The sequence below is a fragment of the Chiloscyllium plagiosum genome, unplaced genomic scaffold (assembly GCF_037043375.1).
Source record: "Chiloscyllium plagiosum isolate Xiang-an unplaced genomic scaffold, Cpla_swu_hap1 HiC_scaffold_36, whole genome shotgun sequence".
In the NCBI taxonomy this organism is placed as follows: Eukaryota; Metazoa; Chordata; class Chondrichthyes; order Orectolobiformes; family Hemiscylliidae; genus Chiloscyllium; species Chiloscyllium plagiosum.
Genome location: NW_028270174.1, coordinates 48,955,959 through 48,974,347, shown reverse-complemented (window position 1 = coordinate 48,974,347; position 18,389 = coordinate 48,955,959). Strand labels below are relative to the sequence as shown.

Here is an 18,389-nt window from a genome sequence, read left to right as displayed (position 1 = left end):
TCACCAATGCTCAGTCCACACTGTTGATACTATCTACAGAATACATTTTCAGAATTCACCCAAGATCCTTAGACAGCACCTTCCAAATCCAAAACCATTTCCATCTATAAGAACAAAAGCAGCAGACAGATAGGAATACCCCACCTACAAGCTCCCCTCCAAGCCATTCACCATCCTGACTTGGAAATATACTACACAGTTCCTTCACTGTCACTAAAGTAAAAATCCTGGAATTCTCTCCTTAATGGCAATGCATTCCTGATGAAGGGCTTATTGAATCGAACTGAATTTATTGTCACGTGTACCGAGGCACAGAAAAGCTTTGTCCTGTGAACTATACAAGCAGATCATAGTTAAGTAGCATAGATAGTAAATAATAGGAAAACAGCAACAAAAACAAAAGGTACAGGCAAATGTTAAAAGTTTGAGTGTCCACTCAGTATTCGATCAACAGTAGGGTAGAAACTGTTACAAAACTGGCTGGTGCCTGTGTTCAGGCGTCTGTACCTTTTCCCCAATGGTAGAGGTTGTAGAAAAACACTGCCAGGAGGGATGGATTTTTGAGAATGCTGCCGACCTGATGGGCCTGGTAGATGGATTCTATAGATGGGAAGTTGGCCTTTGTGATTGTCCCAGCCGAGTTCACCACTCACCATCTCACATCTTGAATGTTACAGTTGCCATACCAGGTATTGATACATCCAGACAGAATGCTCTCGATGGTGCACCTATAAAAATTGGTAAGGGTATACGCAGTCATGACAAATTTCCTCAGCTGCTTAAGGAAGATGATACGTTGCTGGGTCTTTGTAACCAGTGCGTCCACATGATGAGTTCAAGAAAGTTTGTTGTTGATGACCACTCCTAGGAGGTTGACAATCTCCACTCATTCCACCTCTGAGCTGTTAAATGTGTAGGGGGGCATGAGTGACATCCCGTCGAAAGCCAATAATGGGAGTTCCTTGGTTTTGCTGGCATTGAGAGCTAGATTGTTCTCAGCACATCATTTTTCCAGGTCTTCCACCTCCCATCTGTAGTCTATTTTGTCACCATCTGAGATTCGACCAACTATGACAGTGTCATCAGCTAACTTGTAAATGGCATTAGTCTGGTATATGGCGACACAGACATGGGTATACAGTGAGTACAGTAGGGGGCGAGTACACACCCCTTGGAGGCTCGAGTGTTGTGTTAGTGAGGATGAAATATTGTTCACAATCTTCATTGATTGTGGCAAGTGGGTCAGGAAACTGAGGATCCAGTTGCAGAGAGTGGGGCTTAGTCAGAGATCACTAAGTTTAGTAATCAGTCTCGAGGGGCTTGTGCCTGAAACGTCGATTCTCCTGCTCCTCGGATGCCATCTGACCAGCTGTGCTTTTCCAGCACCACACTCTCGACTCTGATCTCCAGCATCTGCAGTTCTCTCTTTCTCCTATTGAAGGCATTGTTTGGTGTGCTTTCCTTCATTGGTCAGAATAATGAGTATACGAGTTGAGAGGTCGTGTTGCAGCTGTTCAGGACACTGGTTAGGCCACTTTTGGAATATAGTGTGCAATTCGGGTCTCCTTCCTATCGGAGAGAGGTTGTGAAACTTGAAAGGGTTCAGAAAAGATTTACAAGGATGTTGCCAGGGTTGGAGGATTTGAGTTATAGGAAGAGGCTGAATAGGCTGGGGCTGTTTTCCCTGCAGCATCAGAGACTGATGGGTGACCTTATTGGTGGAGAGGGGCCAGGAGTCCAGAACCAAAAGGGCATAGATTTAGGGTGAGACGGGAAAGATTTAAGAGACCTAAGGGGCAACTTTTTCCAGAGGGTGATGCAAGTATGGAATGAGTTGCCAGAGGAAGCTGGTATAATTATAGCATTGAAAAGGCACCTGGATGGTATATAAATAGGAAGGATTTAGAGGGATATTGGCTAAGTGCTGACAAATGGGACTAGATTAGTTAGGATATCTGGTCAGCATGGACGAGTTGCAGTGCTCACTTTCTCCTAATCGCAATATGTCTACCTACAGTAGATGGACTGCAGGCGGTTCAAGGTGGCAGCTCACCACTTTCTCAACTCACGACAGACAATAAAAACTGGCTAGACAGCGACACTCACCCCACAATTAAGAAAGAAAATCCTCACATTGTTGGGCAGATATCAGTTTTGTAGCTATACTGGAACAACTTGGCTAGGGGTGCAGTACATTATGGAGCACAAGTCTTGATGTCTCAGCATGCTGTGCGATCTTGCTTGCCGATCACCAGTTTGAGCTATTCCTCCCCTGTTACCTCTACCTCCAAAAAGATTGTGCTTAGCAATGAGGAAATGCTCATATCCAAGTTATACCACTTTGGAAAAGAATTTGCATTGTAACTTTCTTCATTGTCACTGAGTCAACATCCTGGAATTCCCTATCTGACAACACTGCAGGGATGATCAAAAGTACTTCAATAAGAGGGGTGATCATCACACTCACTGCATTCTTGCACTTCCCAGTTGCTCTATGGAAGAACAATGTCTCTTAATTGTTACTTGTTTAAAAAAAAAGCCAGCATCATCAGGGTAAAAGAACACATTGCATTAAAATAGAAGTATTACAGACATTGACAATCTGAAATAAAAACAGAAAAAGGACTGGAGAAACTCAGCAGTTCTGGCAGCATCTTTGAAGTGAGAAACAGTTAATGCTTCAAGTCCATTTCTTTGTCCTATTTCAAATTCCATTTAAACGCTTGGCCTGTCTTCACTAGATCATAGGAGTTTAAATGAGAATATACTAGGTTTGCAATTTAGAAACATGTTGAGGTTAAGTAATGAGATTGCTTATTTGAGTAGCAAATTAGAATTACTTTCAAACATCGAAAGGAGGAGGAACTTGAGGAAACATTTTCACAGTTATTCGAATATGGAGTGCACAAGATTGACAGCTAGTGGAATAAGGAGGAGTACTTAAGAAGGAACTTGATTAATAGCTGAAAACAAAATATGAAAAAAAAAAGATCAGAGAAAAATTGGGCTATAGATAATGCTTGCCTTCTCACAGCCACGATGTACCAAATGGCTGCCTTCCATGATAAAAATCAGAATTCTTCAACAATCCATTCCAAAAGTACCAATTTACTAAGCAAACAAAGTGCATTCAACAAAGTGCAGAATTAGTTTTAAAATCTGTCAATTGTTTTATAAACTGTCGTCATTAAGCAATGCTCAAATGCAAGCAGTACAACTGATGAATTGAATTCATTCCTTTGAATGTCACATATGCAGACTATATAGCTTGTACAAATGGTTGGTCACACAGCAATCGCTATGAATTTTTCTTGATTAGTAAGGGGATCAAAGGTGATGGGGAGAAGGCAGGAGAATGGGGCTGAGAAGCATCTCAGTTACGATCAAATGGCAGAGCAGACTCAAATGCACCAAATGGCCTAATACTGCTCCTATATCTTATGGTATTTTGATTTTATGCAAAACCGCAAAGCAGAGAACAGTTATTTAGAGGCAAAGTTAAAACTACACCCCAAAATTAAACAATCGCAAGCTAAACCTATTGTGAATGCACAGCCTAGAAATACATGGGCAGAGTTCATCAACTGAAAAAGAATTACCTGTTTTGCCAATCAATGAGAATATGCTCTCAGTTGCATCATATCCTCAGCATGCCTTTTTTGCATGAAACAAAATTTAAAATTGCATCTGGGGTTTATACAACCAAAGCAAAAATTCCACAAACTTCTGCCTTTGTATTCTCCATTAAAATCACAACAAAATGAGCCAAGTGCTTTTGTGTGGTACACACTATGCTCAGCATTCCACACAAACCTGCAAAGAAAGAAGCACTCCGGATGAGATGGAGTGGACCTGGTTCAGTTGGACATAGTAGCAGCTTGCTGCCATAAACCAACAAACGACCTAATGGTAAAAGTGGGGTAAGAAAATACCAGTGACTACAATAATAACTCCAAAAGCTCAAAAATGTCAAAAGAAATAACTGAAATTTTGAATCCATCCTTACCCAGGTTACTAGCAATGTGAGTGTTACTGATGCCATCCTGACTAGGACAAGGCTTTCCAAGGGTATTTTCTTGGCTGATGCATTCAAAACTATCTTGTAGCCTACAAAGACATTGGTTCAAATTAAAGTTTAGTAAAAAAGCAGGAGGAATATTTGGAATATGTCCAGATATTAAAAGCATACATTATGCAATGACCGATTTAGACTAGAAAAGGCTTGCATCATAATCCATACAGTTAGGAGGGCCCCTCTCAAAATTTAAGATGTGAAATGATTTGAAGATGAAATCTATTTTCTGTGGTAAATAAGTATCACAGCATCAAGATGACTTTTTGTCTAGATTTTTAAAACTTTCATATTGAAGACTTTTTGAACAGAAACTCAATTCAGCTCCCTAAGAATTCTATTAGCTTAGTTAGAAGTCATTACCTTTATATTGCAATATATAAAAAAAAGCAGGTAACTGCTCTGGGGACGAAACTGAACGATTCATAGAAGCTGTAACCGTGATACCATGGACAACAGATATGTAATTAAAACACGAGAGATGGAGACATAAGAAGCAGGATTCACCTTTTACCTCGTGAAATTTTGAGTAAGACAAGCTTTCCTACTTAAAGAATTAACTTCCGATCAAAATAATACAGAAGGTTACTTTTTAAATGGTCAAAATACACATAAGCGACCACTGGATAAAAGCTGACCCGCAGTTAGTACAACTAAAATGAAAAGTTCATCCTCCAATCTTCGGCTGCTTTTCTCCTACACTTGCTGCTAATAGACTTATAGTGAATACATTCAGAGCAAATGTGGGAGGTAAGCAGCTTGAAGTGGAAGACTGCCAATAGTTCTGAACCTTTCAAAAGAAAGTGTTTTTTCTTGCCCTCATCCTGTGAATGAATCATCACTGGCTAGGCTAGCATTTATTGGCCATCCCTGATTGCCGAGAGACCAGTTGAGTCAACCACATTGCTGTGGATCTAGAGTCACATATAAGCCAGATCAGTTGAGGATGCTGGTTGCCTTTCCTAAAAGGACATTTGTGAGCCAGATGAGTTTTTCTGACAATCGACAATGGATTAATGGTCATAGATTCTTAATTCCAGATATTTACTGAATTCAAATTCCACCATCTGCCACGGCAGGATTTGAACTTAAGTTCTCAGAACGTTGTCTGGGTGTCTGAATTAACAGTCCAATGATAATACCACTAGGCCATCACCTCCCCCTATTATTTGCATTATTCTTAATAGTCAATTGGATAATTTCAAACTGAACAGTTTTATTTCATAAAGATTTACATCATGTTATGATATGCCAAAGGATCGCACATACTGCGAATTTCTTGGAATACATAGTCTGTTAGAAACAAACATGCAACTGTTTAGCTATGACCTCCCGAGTCTTGTGGAAAGCACATGATGGGTGTGCGCACATTGGTACATCAGTTCTTATTAAAAATTCATTTATTGCTAACCTAAGTTCAATATCACACACAAACATAAATACATGGTGTCTTAAAATTAATGCTTTCTTTGCACTGTGGCTTAAAGTTTAAGTGAATTTTTGAAAATTAAGTACACCTTGAAGTGTTGAACTAGAGAGTCCAAATACAAGTACTGTATTATGGTAAAATGAGTTATAACAGAAAAAAAGACTAGCCCTAAAAGCAAATTAAAAAATAAACACCAAAGGAAAAATTATTTTGACCTCTGCTGCACATGGCATCCAATTTAACATAATCCAGGGCAAGGATGGGATGCAACATCTTCATTTCAAACATTGCCCCATGATCCTCACCTAGCAAGAGCCCAAAGAAAAGCCCTCACTTGCTTGCCATTGTATTCCTTAAAAGTCTGGACCCCCTGTGACTATTTAGAACACTCTGAAGCTGCTTTTGATTGGCTGGAGGCTTCTACAAGGTGGTTTACTGAGAAGTTTGATCATCACCTCTTAAGTGGAGGATTGGAGCCAGATTCAGACAATTCTCTCAAACGGGGGAGGGAGTCAGTCATCAACAAAAACCATCACTACCATCCATACAGACAATGCACGGAGCATTAAACTTCGACATATGATTTGAACCAAGTGTTTGAATGAGAAGTTGAGCTTGCAGAAAATAACTATATGCTGTAACATTAAAATTAGATAATTGCGTCATGGTTATTTTGTAGCAAATTACTTTGAGGAGAAAGTGAGGTCTGCAGATGCTGGAGATCAGAGCTGAAAATGTGTTGCTGGAAAAGCGTAGGTCAGGCAGCATCCAAGCAGCAGGAGAATCGATGTTTCGGGCATAAGCCCTTCTTCAGGAATGAAGAAGGTGTGCCAAGCAGGCTAAGATAAAAGGTAGGGAGGGGTGTTGGGAATGCGATAGGTGGAAGGAGGTTAAGGTGAGGGTGATAGGCCGGAGTGGGGGTGGGCGCAGAGAAGTCGGGAAGAAGATTGCAGGTCAAGAAGGCGGTGCGGAGTCAGAGGGTTGGGACTGAGATAAAGTGGGGGGAGGGGAAATGAGGAATCTGGAGAAATCTGCATTCGTCCCTTGTGGTTGGAGGGTTCCTAGGCAAAAGATGAGGCGCTCTTCCTCCAGTCGTCGTGTTGCCATGGTCTGCATGTCCTTGGCAGAGTGGGTGGGGGAGTTAAAGTGTTCAGCCATGGGGCGGTTGGTGCGGGTGTCCCAGAGGTGTTCTCTGAAACGTTCCGCAAGTAGGCGGCCTGTCTCCCCAATGTAGAGGAGGCCACATCAGGTGCAGCGGATGCAGTAAATGATGTGTGTGGAGGTGCAGGTGAATTTGTGGCGGATATGAAAGGATCCCTTGGGGCCTTGGAGGGAATTAAGGGGGGGTGGGGTGTGGGCGCAAGTTTTACATTTCTTGCGGGGAGTGGAGGTTGGGTTGGTGGGGCGGGTGTGGACCTGACGAGGGAGTCGCAGAGGGAGTGGTCTTTCGAGAACACTGATAGGGAGGAAAGGGATATATATTCTTGGTGGTGGGGTCTGTTTGGAGGTGGCGGAAGTGACGAAGGATGATACGATGTATCTGGAGGTTGGTGGGGTGGTAGGTGAGGACCAGTGGGGTTCTGTCCTGGTGGCGATTGGAGGGGTGGGGTTCAAGGGCAGAGGAGATGGAGGAGATGCGATGGAGAGCATCGTCAACCACGTCGGAGGGGAAAGAGCAGTCTTTGAAGAAGGAGGCCATCTGAGTTGTTCGGTATTGGAATTGGTCCTCCTGGGAGACGAAGGAATTGGGAATATGGGATAGCGTTTTTACAGGGCGCAGGGTGGGAGGTGGTGTAATCTAGGTAGCTGTGGGAGTCGGTCGGTTTATAGTAAATGCCCGTGTTGAGTCGGTCGCCCAAGATAGAAATGGAGAGGTCTAGGAAGGGGAGGGAGGAGTCTGAGACAGTCCAGGTAAATTTGAGTTCGGGTGTTAGTAAAGTGGATGAACTGTTCAACCTCCTCGTGGGAGCATGAGGTAGCGCCGATACAGTCATCGATGTAGCGGAGGAAAAGGTGGGGGGTGGTGCCAGTGTAGCTGCGGAAGATGGACTGTTCCACATATCCGATGAAGAGGCAGGCATAGCTGGGGCCCATGCGGGTGCCCATGGCTACTCCTTTGGTTTGGAGGAAGTGGGAGGATTGGAAAGAGTTGTTCAGAGTGAGGACCAGTTCAGTCAGTCAAAGGAGGGTGTCAGTGGAAGGGTACTGGTTGGTTAGGCGGGAAAGGAAGAAGCGGAGGGCTTTGAGGCCTTTGTGATGGGGGATGGAGGTGTATAGGGACTGGACGTCCATGGTGAAGATAAGGCGTTGGGAGCCGGGGAAGCGAAATTCATGGAGGAGGTAGAGGGCGTGGGTGGTGTCCCGAATGTAGGTGGGGAGTTCTTGGACTAATGGGGACAGGACCGTGTCGAGGTATGCAGAGATGAGTTCGGTGGGGCAGGAGCAGGCTGAAACAATTGGTCGGCTGGGACAGTCAGGTTTGTGGATTTTGGCCAGGAGGTAGAAACGGGCGGTGCGGGGTTGTGGGACTATGAGGTTGGAGACGGTGGATGGGAGATCCCCTGAGGTGATGAGGTTATGGATGGTCTGGGAGATGATGGTTTGGTGGTGGGAGGTGGGGTCATGGTCAAGGGGGCAGTAGGAGGAGGTGTCCGCGAACTGGCATTTAGCCTCAGCAATGTAAAGATCGGTGCGCCAAACTACCACCGTGCCTCCCTTGTCTGCCGGTTTGATAGTGAGATTGGGGTTGGAGCGGAGGGAGTGGAGGGCTGCACATTGAGAGGGTGAGAGGTTGGAGTGGGTAAGAGGGGTGGACAGGTTGAGACAGTTAATGTCGCGGCGGCAATTGGCTATGAAGAGATCGAGAGCGAGTGTGGAGAATACTTACACTAGGAGGAGATTAGGACCCAAGAGCACAGCCTCAAAGTGAAAAACCCTTTCCAACCAAAATGGAGAAATTTCCTCAGCCAGAGGGTATTTAATCTGTGGAACTCATTGCTATGGAAAGCTGAGGAGGCCAAGTCTTTAGGTCTATTTAAAACAGATAGGTTCTAGATTAGTAAGGGGAGCAAAGGTTACAGGCAGCAGAATGGGGTTGAAAAACATATTAGCCATGATCGAATGGCAATGCAGACTTATACAACATTACAGTGCAGTACAGGCCCTTCAGCCTTCTGGTGCATTGACCTGTGCAATCAATCTGAAGCCTATCTATCCTACACTATTCCACTTTCATCCATATGCTTATCCAATGATCATTTAAATGCCGCTAAACTTGGCGAGTCTACAACAGTTACAAGCAGTGCATTCCACACCCCTACTACTGGAGTAAAGAAACTACCTCTGACATCTGTCCTATATCTATCACCCCTAAAGTTAAAGTTATGCCCCCTCGTGCTAGCCATCACCATCTGAGGGAAAAGGCTCTCACTGTCCACCCGATCTAACTCTCTGATTATCTTATATGTCTCAATTAAGTCACGTCTCAATTAAGTCACCTCTCAACCTTCTTCTTTAACGAAAACAGCATCAAGTCCTTCAATCTTTCCTCATAAAACCTTTCCTCCACACTAGGCAACATCCTAGTAAATCTCCTCCGAAACCTTCCCAAAGCTTCCACATTAGTGGGCGGCACGGTGGCACAGTGGTTAGCACTGCTGCCTCACAGCGCCAGAGACCCGGGTTCAATTCCCACCTCAGGCGACTGACTGTGTGGAGTTTGCACGTTCTCCCAGTGTCTGCGTGGGTTTCCTCCGGGTGCTCCGGTTTCCTCCCACAGTCCAAAAGATGTGCAGGTAAGGTGAATTGGCCATGCTAAATTGCCCTTAGTGTTAGGTAAGGGGTAAATGTAGGGGTATGGGTGGGTTGCGCTTCGGCAGGGCGGTGTGGACTTGTTGGGCTGAAGGGCCTGTTTCCATACTGTAAGTAATCTAATCTAATTCATCCTACATGGTGACCAGAACTGAATGCAATACCCCAACTGCTGCCGCACCAGAGTGTTGTACAACTGCAAGATGACCTTGTGGTTCTGAAATTCAATCCCTCTTCTAATAAAAGCTAACACACTGTATATGCCTTCTGAACAACCCTATCAACCTGGGTAGCAACTTTCGGGGATCTATGTACATGGACAGCGATCTCTCTGCTCATCGACGCTACCAAGAATCTTACCATTAGCCCAGTACTCTGCATTCCTGTTGCTCCTTCCAAAGTGAATTACCTCTCATTTTTCCGCATTAAATTCCATTTGCAACCCCTCAACCCAGCTCTGCAGCTTATCTACGTCCCTCTGTAACCTGCAACATCCATCCACAACTCCACCCGACCTTAGTGTCATTTTCAAATTTACTAACCCATCCTTCTACACCCTCATCCAGGTCATTTATAAGAAATGACCAACAGCAGTGGCCCCTAAACAGATCCTTCCTACACCACTAGTAACTGAACTCCAGGATGAACATTTCCCATCAACCACCACCTTTGTCTTCTTTCAGCTAGCCAATTGCTGATCCAAACTGTTAAATCACCCTCAATCACATGCCTCTATTTTGTGAACAAACTACCATGGGGAACTTTACCAAACACCTTACTGAAATCCTTATACACATCAACCATTTTACCCTCATCCACCTGTTTGATCACCTTCTCAAAGGACTCAATAAAAGGAGAGGTATGACCTACCCTTCACAAAACAGTGTTGACTATTCCTAACCAACTTATTCCTCTCTAGATTATAAATCCTTTCTCTTATAACCTTTTCCAATACTTTACCCACAACGGAAGGAAGGCTCACTGGTCTATAATTACCAGGCTGTTTCTACTCTCCTTGAACAATATTTGCTATCTTCCAGTCTTCGGGCACTACTCCTGTAGACAATGACAACAAAGATCAAAGCTAAAGGCTGTGCAACCTCAATCCTGTCTGGTCTAATAGCTTGTATCTCAGTATTCTCCTCGATAAGTCTTTTTCTAGTGTGAATACTGACGAAAAATATTCATTTAGCACTTCCCTTATCTCCTCTGACCCTATGCACAACTTCCCACTACTATCTTTGATTGACTCGAGAAAGGTTAGGTCCATTCTTTTATTCCTGATATAACTCCAGAAAGCTTTAGGGTTTTCCTTGATTCTATCTGCCAAAGTCCCCTCCTAATCTTCTTAGCTGTCTCTTTAGATCTTTCCTAGCTAACTTGTAACTCTGAAGTGCCCTAAACTGAGCCTTCACATCTCATCCTAACAGAAGCCTCCTTCCTCTTAAAACAAAAAAAGAGATTCAACTTTTTGTAAATCACAGCTCCCTCGCTTGACCACTTGCCCGACAGGTACATACTTATCAAGAACACGCAGATGCTCCTTAAATAAGTTCCACGTTGCAACTGTGCCCATCCCCTGCAGTTTCCTTCCCCAACCTATGCATCCTACATCTTGCCTAATCACATCATAATTGCTTTTTTCCCCCCAACAAAAACACTTGCCCTGCATTATATACCTATCCCTTTCCATTGCTAAAGTGAACTAACTGAATTGTGGTCACTATCACCAAAGTGCTCACCTACTTCCAAATCTAACATCTGGCTGGGTTCATTACCCAGTATCAAATCCAATTTGGCCTCGCCCCTTGTTCGCTTGTCTATTTTCTGTGTCAGGAAACCAGCCTGCACATACTGGACAAAAACTGACCCATCTAAAGTACTCAAACTATAATATTTCCAGTCAATATTTGGTAAGTTAAAGACCCCCATAACAACTACCTTTTTCTCTCGCTCCTATCCAGAATTAACTCTGCTGTCCTTTCCTCTACATCTATGCAACTATTCAGAAGCTTATAGAAAGCTTCCAGCAGGGTGACCTCTCCTTTCCGGTTTCTAACCTCCGTCCATACTACCTCAGTAGTCGAGGTCATCAAATATCCTTTCTGCCACAGTAACACTACCCTCGATCAACAATGCCACACCTTTCCCTCTTTTAACACCTTCTGTGTTCTTACTGAAACATCTGAATTCCGGAACCTGCAACAACCATTCCTGTCCCTGCTCTATCAATGTCTCCAAAATGACCACAACATCAAAGTCCCAGGCACCAACCCATGCTGCAAGTTCACCCCACCTTATTCTGGATGCTCCTGGTGTTGAAGTAGAGACACTTCAAACCACCTTGCTGCTGGCCAGTGAACTCTTGCAACCTTGAAACCTCATTTCTGACCTCACTATTCTCAACCTCCTGGACACTGGAACTACAATTTAGGTTTCAGGGGGCCGAATGGCCTAATTTCTACTCCTTTATTTTATGGTCTTACTCACCTATTACTTCTACACTGGTTATGGACGCATCATTTCAGATGATCAGTGAGTCCACAAGATATAGGAGAAGTAGGCACTCTGGTCATTGAGTGTGCTCAGCCATTCAATGAGATCCGAAAATCCTCCAAACCACAAGGCAACCTTGATAGAAATGTGTGCAATGAAGAAGCCTCTACATGGCTTCTGGAAAAGGTAGCCTATTATCACCAACTCAGTTTACTATAGTAGTGAATTATTAAGCGAAGTTCATATTGTGCATCTTGAATTTCAAAACATATTGTCAGAGACAACTAAAGATGATAGTTGCCGGTGACATTTGAATACAGATATTGCATTGGTGTATTTCCACAGATGGAATTAATTGTAGGCCGCTGGATGGAAATCAATCATGAAAAGTCACAGGAATTTTGATTTACAGTTCAATTTTTAAAAATCAGTAAGATCAAACACATCAGCAAAACTGTTGGCATGATCATGGATGGTAACGGTTCAAGTGGGTATAAAAAGATCTTTCAATGAGAGAAATGGATTGTACGCAGTTGGATTCAGCAAAGAAACACAGGGTATCTATCCTTTTAACAGATTTTTTTAGTGTATGTAAATATTAATGTATTTGGATCGGGATAATGCCAGGCATTTATAAACCATGCTAAAATTTCATTCAAAGCCCTTTGCAAAGTTTAGATGTTTAGGTTTAGTGATGGATATTTATAATGTTCAGTGTTTTGATAATGTATGGAAGTTTAAATATTACAAAGGTACCTTTCAAAATCAGAAAATTCAGTACAATAAATTAGTTTTTTGAAAGATTAAAAACCCCAACATTCTTCATCCAAGGTACAGGTGCAAGTAGCAGAACCTTACATATTTGAGCTTCCACCAACACTGCCCATTCTGGCGGAGAACACTTTACTGATCATTAGCTGAGGGGGAGAGCTAAAGAGAAAAACAACAATACTTCAGTCAGCATTACATTTTATAGTCCACCAGCAATTTACACAAAATACAATATACCATTTTCAGTTTAATGTGTTGATCATTAAAACTTAACATCTCCATAATTAGTATTCTATCCAAGAATCTTCAATCTATGTATAGAGTCAGATCATCAAAATGTTCACTCGTATAATAGATGAATTTACCAGTCTCTGGTATTCAATCAAAATATAATGCACCACTTCCAATAATATTTGAAACAAAGGAAATTTTCTACTGAATTAAATCTCCAAGAGCATAAAAATAAATCTAGAATATGACTATCAGTTAATTTAAAACAAGAATGAATACCTCACTCTCTAAGCAGCATATTTGAAACAAAAAGCACAAAATGAAACAGGTGAAGTTACCACTTTCATGTCTGAACTAAAATTTAAACTGACTACTTATTGTAAATGTAGCATAACATAAAATGCCTTTCAACTGCATTTCTTACCGTATGTGATGTATTTTCAAAGTAGAGCCTTTGTAACTCATTGCAACAGAGCCAAACATCATTTCCCCAAGCATGTTGACATCAGAAACAGGACGAGAATACTGCAAATAAGAGCATCCCCAGGCAAGATTGTACATTATTCATGGACATTAACAAATGCAACACAGACTTCTAGTAATAATACTTTGACAGCTCATTCACTCAGATGGAGCCTAAACAGGGTATGAAGATAAGTGTTGTATATCTTTGACATTCAATTTAACCAAATCAGAAATGTTTATTTAATGAGTAATTACTCAAAGAAAATTAGAACCTTTAAATACTAAAATTTAAAGAGAGAAATTTGGACCATTTACTTTTAAATCTTTAAGAATAGAAAAGAAAATGCTGTTCTTTTTCTTTCACCACAAAGCAACATTGTAAGTAAATATTTGAGGCATGGACAATTTTTAAAGTAGACTTCCTAGGGTGTTAGTTGCATTAATTGGGCATCCCCTGTTACACTAAGCACTGTGGCCTTCAGGCCTGATGAGTATCATGTCAACAAAGTAAGTGACTATTTGTCAAGAATTCAAGGACATTGATTCACGATTATTGTTGCCTCAGCACTGATATCTGTGGCTCTCCATAGGTTACAGGTTGCAATCTTGAAAAATGCATCCACCCAGCCCCCTCATCCCAAATGTTTTTATATTAGTCATCCAATTCTCTCATGCAATGATACTGCCTCCAACGCCATTATTTTAAGTAGCCTAGCATCTAATAACTCAAACATCTTTTGAAAATTCTAATACAGGCAGAAACCCTTTATCTGAAATCCGAAGTTCCAAAATCCTCAGATTTACTCATTAAGTTTTTATCTCATTAAAAAGGTTGTTTGGTGTGCAAACAGTTAACTCAACTCCATTTGATGCATGTCAGTCAGATGTGATGTGGGTGGGTGTGGCCCAGTACCAGCAGGCCTCAATTCTGTCTCAGGGCCCGTAGTACTCAGTGAGTCTGCTGTTCAGCAAGATTTTTAAATTTCACCATCATTTATTCAGAAATTTAAAAAATTTGGAATTCCGAAAACCAGCTGAAGGATTGTGTACCTGTATTAAAGTCTAATGATTCCAGTTTTGAAAAGGATAATAAATTTGGCAAGGCTGATTTCTCTTTTCCCACACTGCCTCTGCTTGAATAATATGACCATTTCTAAATGCTGCGTTATTAATCCTTTATAACAGACACGTTTTCCAAACAATGGATGTTAAGCTAACTGGACTACCTGTTCTTTGTCAAGTTCCCTTTTTAAATAAGAACAATGCTACATTGGCATTTTCCAACCCTCTTGGATGTTTCCAGAATCTCAGGAATCTTTGCTCTGCAGCCACTTTTAATATCCTACAATAAATTCTAATCAGGTACAGGGGACTTATTGGTCTATAGCCCTATTATTTTCCCTAGCATGACTTCTCCAGTGACAGATTTTGTATGTAAACTCTACTCCAGTAAGTCGTACCACGTTAATCACCATCTGACAATACAATTTCCAGTTCTGAATTTCTACTCTATCTTATAATCTGTCTACAATAGCAACACTTGCCATGGAGATTCATCAACATACCTGATATCTAGGCAGTTGCTCTTTAATAGCAAAGGAAGAGGAGAGATTTTGGGTGCAGGTACTACTGCTAACTGTGTGGTGGCACTTCCCTTGCAACGTGGACAGACCATCTGAACTTTTCTAGAAAACAGAGCAAAAATAGCATTTCAATTTCAGGAACTTTCAAGCATGTCATGTTGGTTTGTAATCCACAATTGCCAAATGTACCGAAGCTTGCATCATAATCTTTTGGTTCAGAGGGAAACTACATCGATGAAATTAAACATAATTTGTAGGTTATGTATACACTTACTGCACTGCTGTTGAACTTTGCGAACTCAATTACAACTACATATTTCATGTTAATATAAAACATATTAAATATTAAAATCCAAAATTTGAAGTTTCAAAAACATTTCTATTGGTGGGCACATTGTTTTCTTCAAACCATTTCAGTTCTCATTTAGAATGTGGTACTTATCATTTGGTCTTCATCCTGGCCATGTCCTCTCTTCCTTTCAACATCATAGTTCCCCACCTCCCCATTTAAACACATCACAATTTTAAAAAGGCTTTTTTTAAACTCATGAATAGGAAGTTAATGCCATTGGCTAGCCAAACATTTAACACCCATGCCTAATTGCCTTGGTGGTGGTGGTGGGGAGCTACCTTCTGTCTCACTGCAGAACTAAAATCCCTCAAATTTACAATTTATTCCAGCAATCGCTGCTGCGCCTCCCAAAGATCTTGACAGAGTGCGATCACAAGAAATAAACCTTTGCTTGAGTATTTGTTCAACTAATGGTTTATAGAGGTTTACCATAACAGAACAAAATAAATTTAACTAAACCAAGTATCCCAGTGTGCTGCTAAGTTTATACACAACAAAAGTTCAGCAGGTCTGGCAGCAGCTGTGGAGAGAAATCGGACTTAACGTTTCAGGTCCGGTGACCCTTCATCAGAAGGCGTGGTTTTACGTTTACCCTGCTTCAAGTTTTTGTAGAATCCCTAGTGTACAAGCAGACTATTCAGCCCATCGAGTCTACACTAACCCTCTAAAGAACATCCCACACAGACCCCCCCCTTACACACAAGTGTGTCTGCTCAGAAACAAACCCTGAGACAGAAAGGGAGGGAGAGCGAGGAAAATGGAAACTTCAGAAAACTCTGGCTGCAGAGAGACATTGAATCAATTTACCAAATAATCAATTATCCGAACAAAATAGTGCCCACCCATCTCATTTGGATAATCAAGGTTCCTCTGTACACAGTCATCCAAAGCTGGAATTGAATCCAGGTCCCTGGCACTGTGAAGCAGCAGTGCTAATCACTGAGCCACTGTTCCGCCTTATTCAAAGAAACAGAAGAAGAATTCCTGAATGTGGACAAGAGAAATACATATTGTAGACAGGTAAATATGGAGAATCTCCCATTCACTTTAATAATGAAGGACCACATTTTTTGAGAAGGTCACTAAAAAGGTAGATTTGGGGTTTTTTTAAATGCATGATGTTTATATCATGTCTTCTGAAAGACCATGATCCTTTCCAAAATACAGCAAACTGGCATCTATGGCTTCAAAAGTGTGCCAACTGTTCCAATATTTGATCAAAAGGTTTATGTAATCAATGTAAAAACACACTAAACAATAGAAATGTAATGTAGAGTGGGTGTGCGTGTACATAGTTACATTTAATGTACAGCACAAATCACAAAATGTAATGCAACCTTGCCTTTAGCAAACCAAAAAAAGACTTACCAGACAGCCTTCTCACTCCCATGCTCAACTGACTACTGAACATCACAGAGGTTGTGATAATAATAAACTTCTGGTATTTAAGGTACATAAGTTTTGCTAGTTTAATTGAAAGTGCTGGTACATAAGGTGCCAGTCAAAACAAAAGTTTATTGTACATCAGAATCAATACATGGCATTCTTACTGCACAGGTACAAACAAAAATCTAGAAAGGTAACTGAATGTCATTGTGTGTGTCATGGATTTGGAATCAATGGGAGTAAGATATGTTTCATTCGTACAGAACTTCGGCTCTTTAAAGAGCCATTTAACACTACTATATTCAATTTCGGACATCATATCTTGAAAGCGACATTAGTTTTAAATTAAGTATAGCACAGGTGTAAGAGAATGCTGCCATGGCTTAAAGGGCCAAATTAGAACAAGTTACATTCCCTTGAGATTGTGCCTCTGACTTATTAAAATGATAAATGTACATAAATTGTTTGGGGTGGGTGGGTGGAGTCAGACATTAACATTTGTTAATTTATGATAGTTTGAAAACATTCCTGCTAAAATGCTCATTTTTCTTCAATTAGTCAAATATTTATATTCAGAAACCGAACACTCCAGTATTCGTAGAAATTCGCTTTCTTTTCAGGTGACTATACTGGCCCATCCAAGCATGCTTTAAATTTAATTTTGACTTCAACATGTGACATAATTGCTGTATAGTTTCCAGTGACAAGAAAAATACTGATTCCTAACATAGATAAAAAGACTACAATGGACATAACTATTAGATCTTACATGCTCTCAAACCTGCTTAATTGCAACTACTTGAGCCATTTTCACAAGGTAATAATGGGTATCTCCTGAAGTGGAAAGCAAGACAAATCAAGGCCATTTGCTGCACAGCAACATATTTGCCCAAATGTGCTATAAAAATACATTTTTCCTTCTTCATTCAAGTTATGGAGAACTTGGTTTTCTTTTAAAATCTATCCTTTTCCAAGTCAAAACCCAAACAAGTCACTTTTTTGGACTTATGAGCTAATGCAAAGAAACAGCACAGTTTGTGTGACTAGCTTATGATTACACAACACTAGGTTATAGTCCAACAGGTTTGATTGAAAGCACTAGCTTTCGGAGTACTTACTGCTCCTTTACCAGGTGGTTATGCCACCCACCTGCTGAAGGAGCAGCGCTCCAAAAGCTAGTGCTTCCAATTAAACCTGTTGGACTATAACCTGGTGTTGTGATTTTTTAAAAAAACTTTGTACACCCCAGTCCAACACCAGCACCTCCAAATCATAGTTTATGATTCAATTTCTTCAGTGTTTAAAACATCCACTTGCTCACACGGAAAGCCATGATACTTGGCTGATTAAATTCAACTTCCACAGATCAATTTTAGGACTGGAAATCAAGTATATTCACCAAATACACTAAACAGAGTTTGAAATGGAACTCTTAAATTATGTAAAGTAAGCGTTTTCATCTTGTGTTAAATCTGTTGCTTATATAGTTGACAAATTGTTCAGCACCATAACTAAATTTTAAAAACTTGAAAGAAATCAACATGCTGACTCCCTGTTTACTATAGCGTAATGTTAATAACACTTGCACCATCCTGTATTGAAGGAATATAACATTAAGTTAATACCTACATGCCCATGCAAATTCACATATCTCATGGATTATTTCATGGAGAAACCTGCTCGGAGAAGGTCAGTTTTAAGAATGAAAATAAAAGGAGTGTTATCTAGACTCAAAACGATAGCTTCCTCTCCTTCCTTGGATGCAGTCTGACCCAATGATCTCCAGCAATTGTG

General features: G+C 41.1%; 1 protein-coding gene across 2 annotated transcripts in view; it reads right to left on the bottom strand.

Annotated features, from left to right (window-relative positions):
• The window catches only part of LOC122539310 (folliculin-interacting protein 2-like), a 119,170-nt gene that overhangs the window by 50,358 nt on the left and 50,423 nt on the right, over nt 1–18,389 (bottom strand). Inside the window, exons 3-7 of one of the 2 annotated variants that reach the window (XM_043674008.2) lie at nt 14,840–14,959; nt 13,234–13,334; nt 12,666–12,737; nt 4,007–4,107; nt 3,814–3,903 (exon numbers count right to left, since the gene is read on the bottom strand). In XM_043674008.2, coding sequence (XP_043529943.2) covers nt 3,814–3,903; nt 4,007–4,107; nt 12,666–12,737; nt 13,234–13,334; nt 14,840–14,959 — 484 coding nt within the window. The remainder of the gene's footprint in view (nt 1–3,813; nt 3,904–4,006; nt 4,108–12,665; nt 12,738–13,233; nt 13,335–14,839; nt 14,960–18,389) is intronic. The other variant, XM_043674009.2, reaches the window with a different exon arrangement.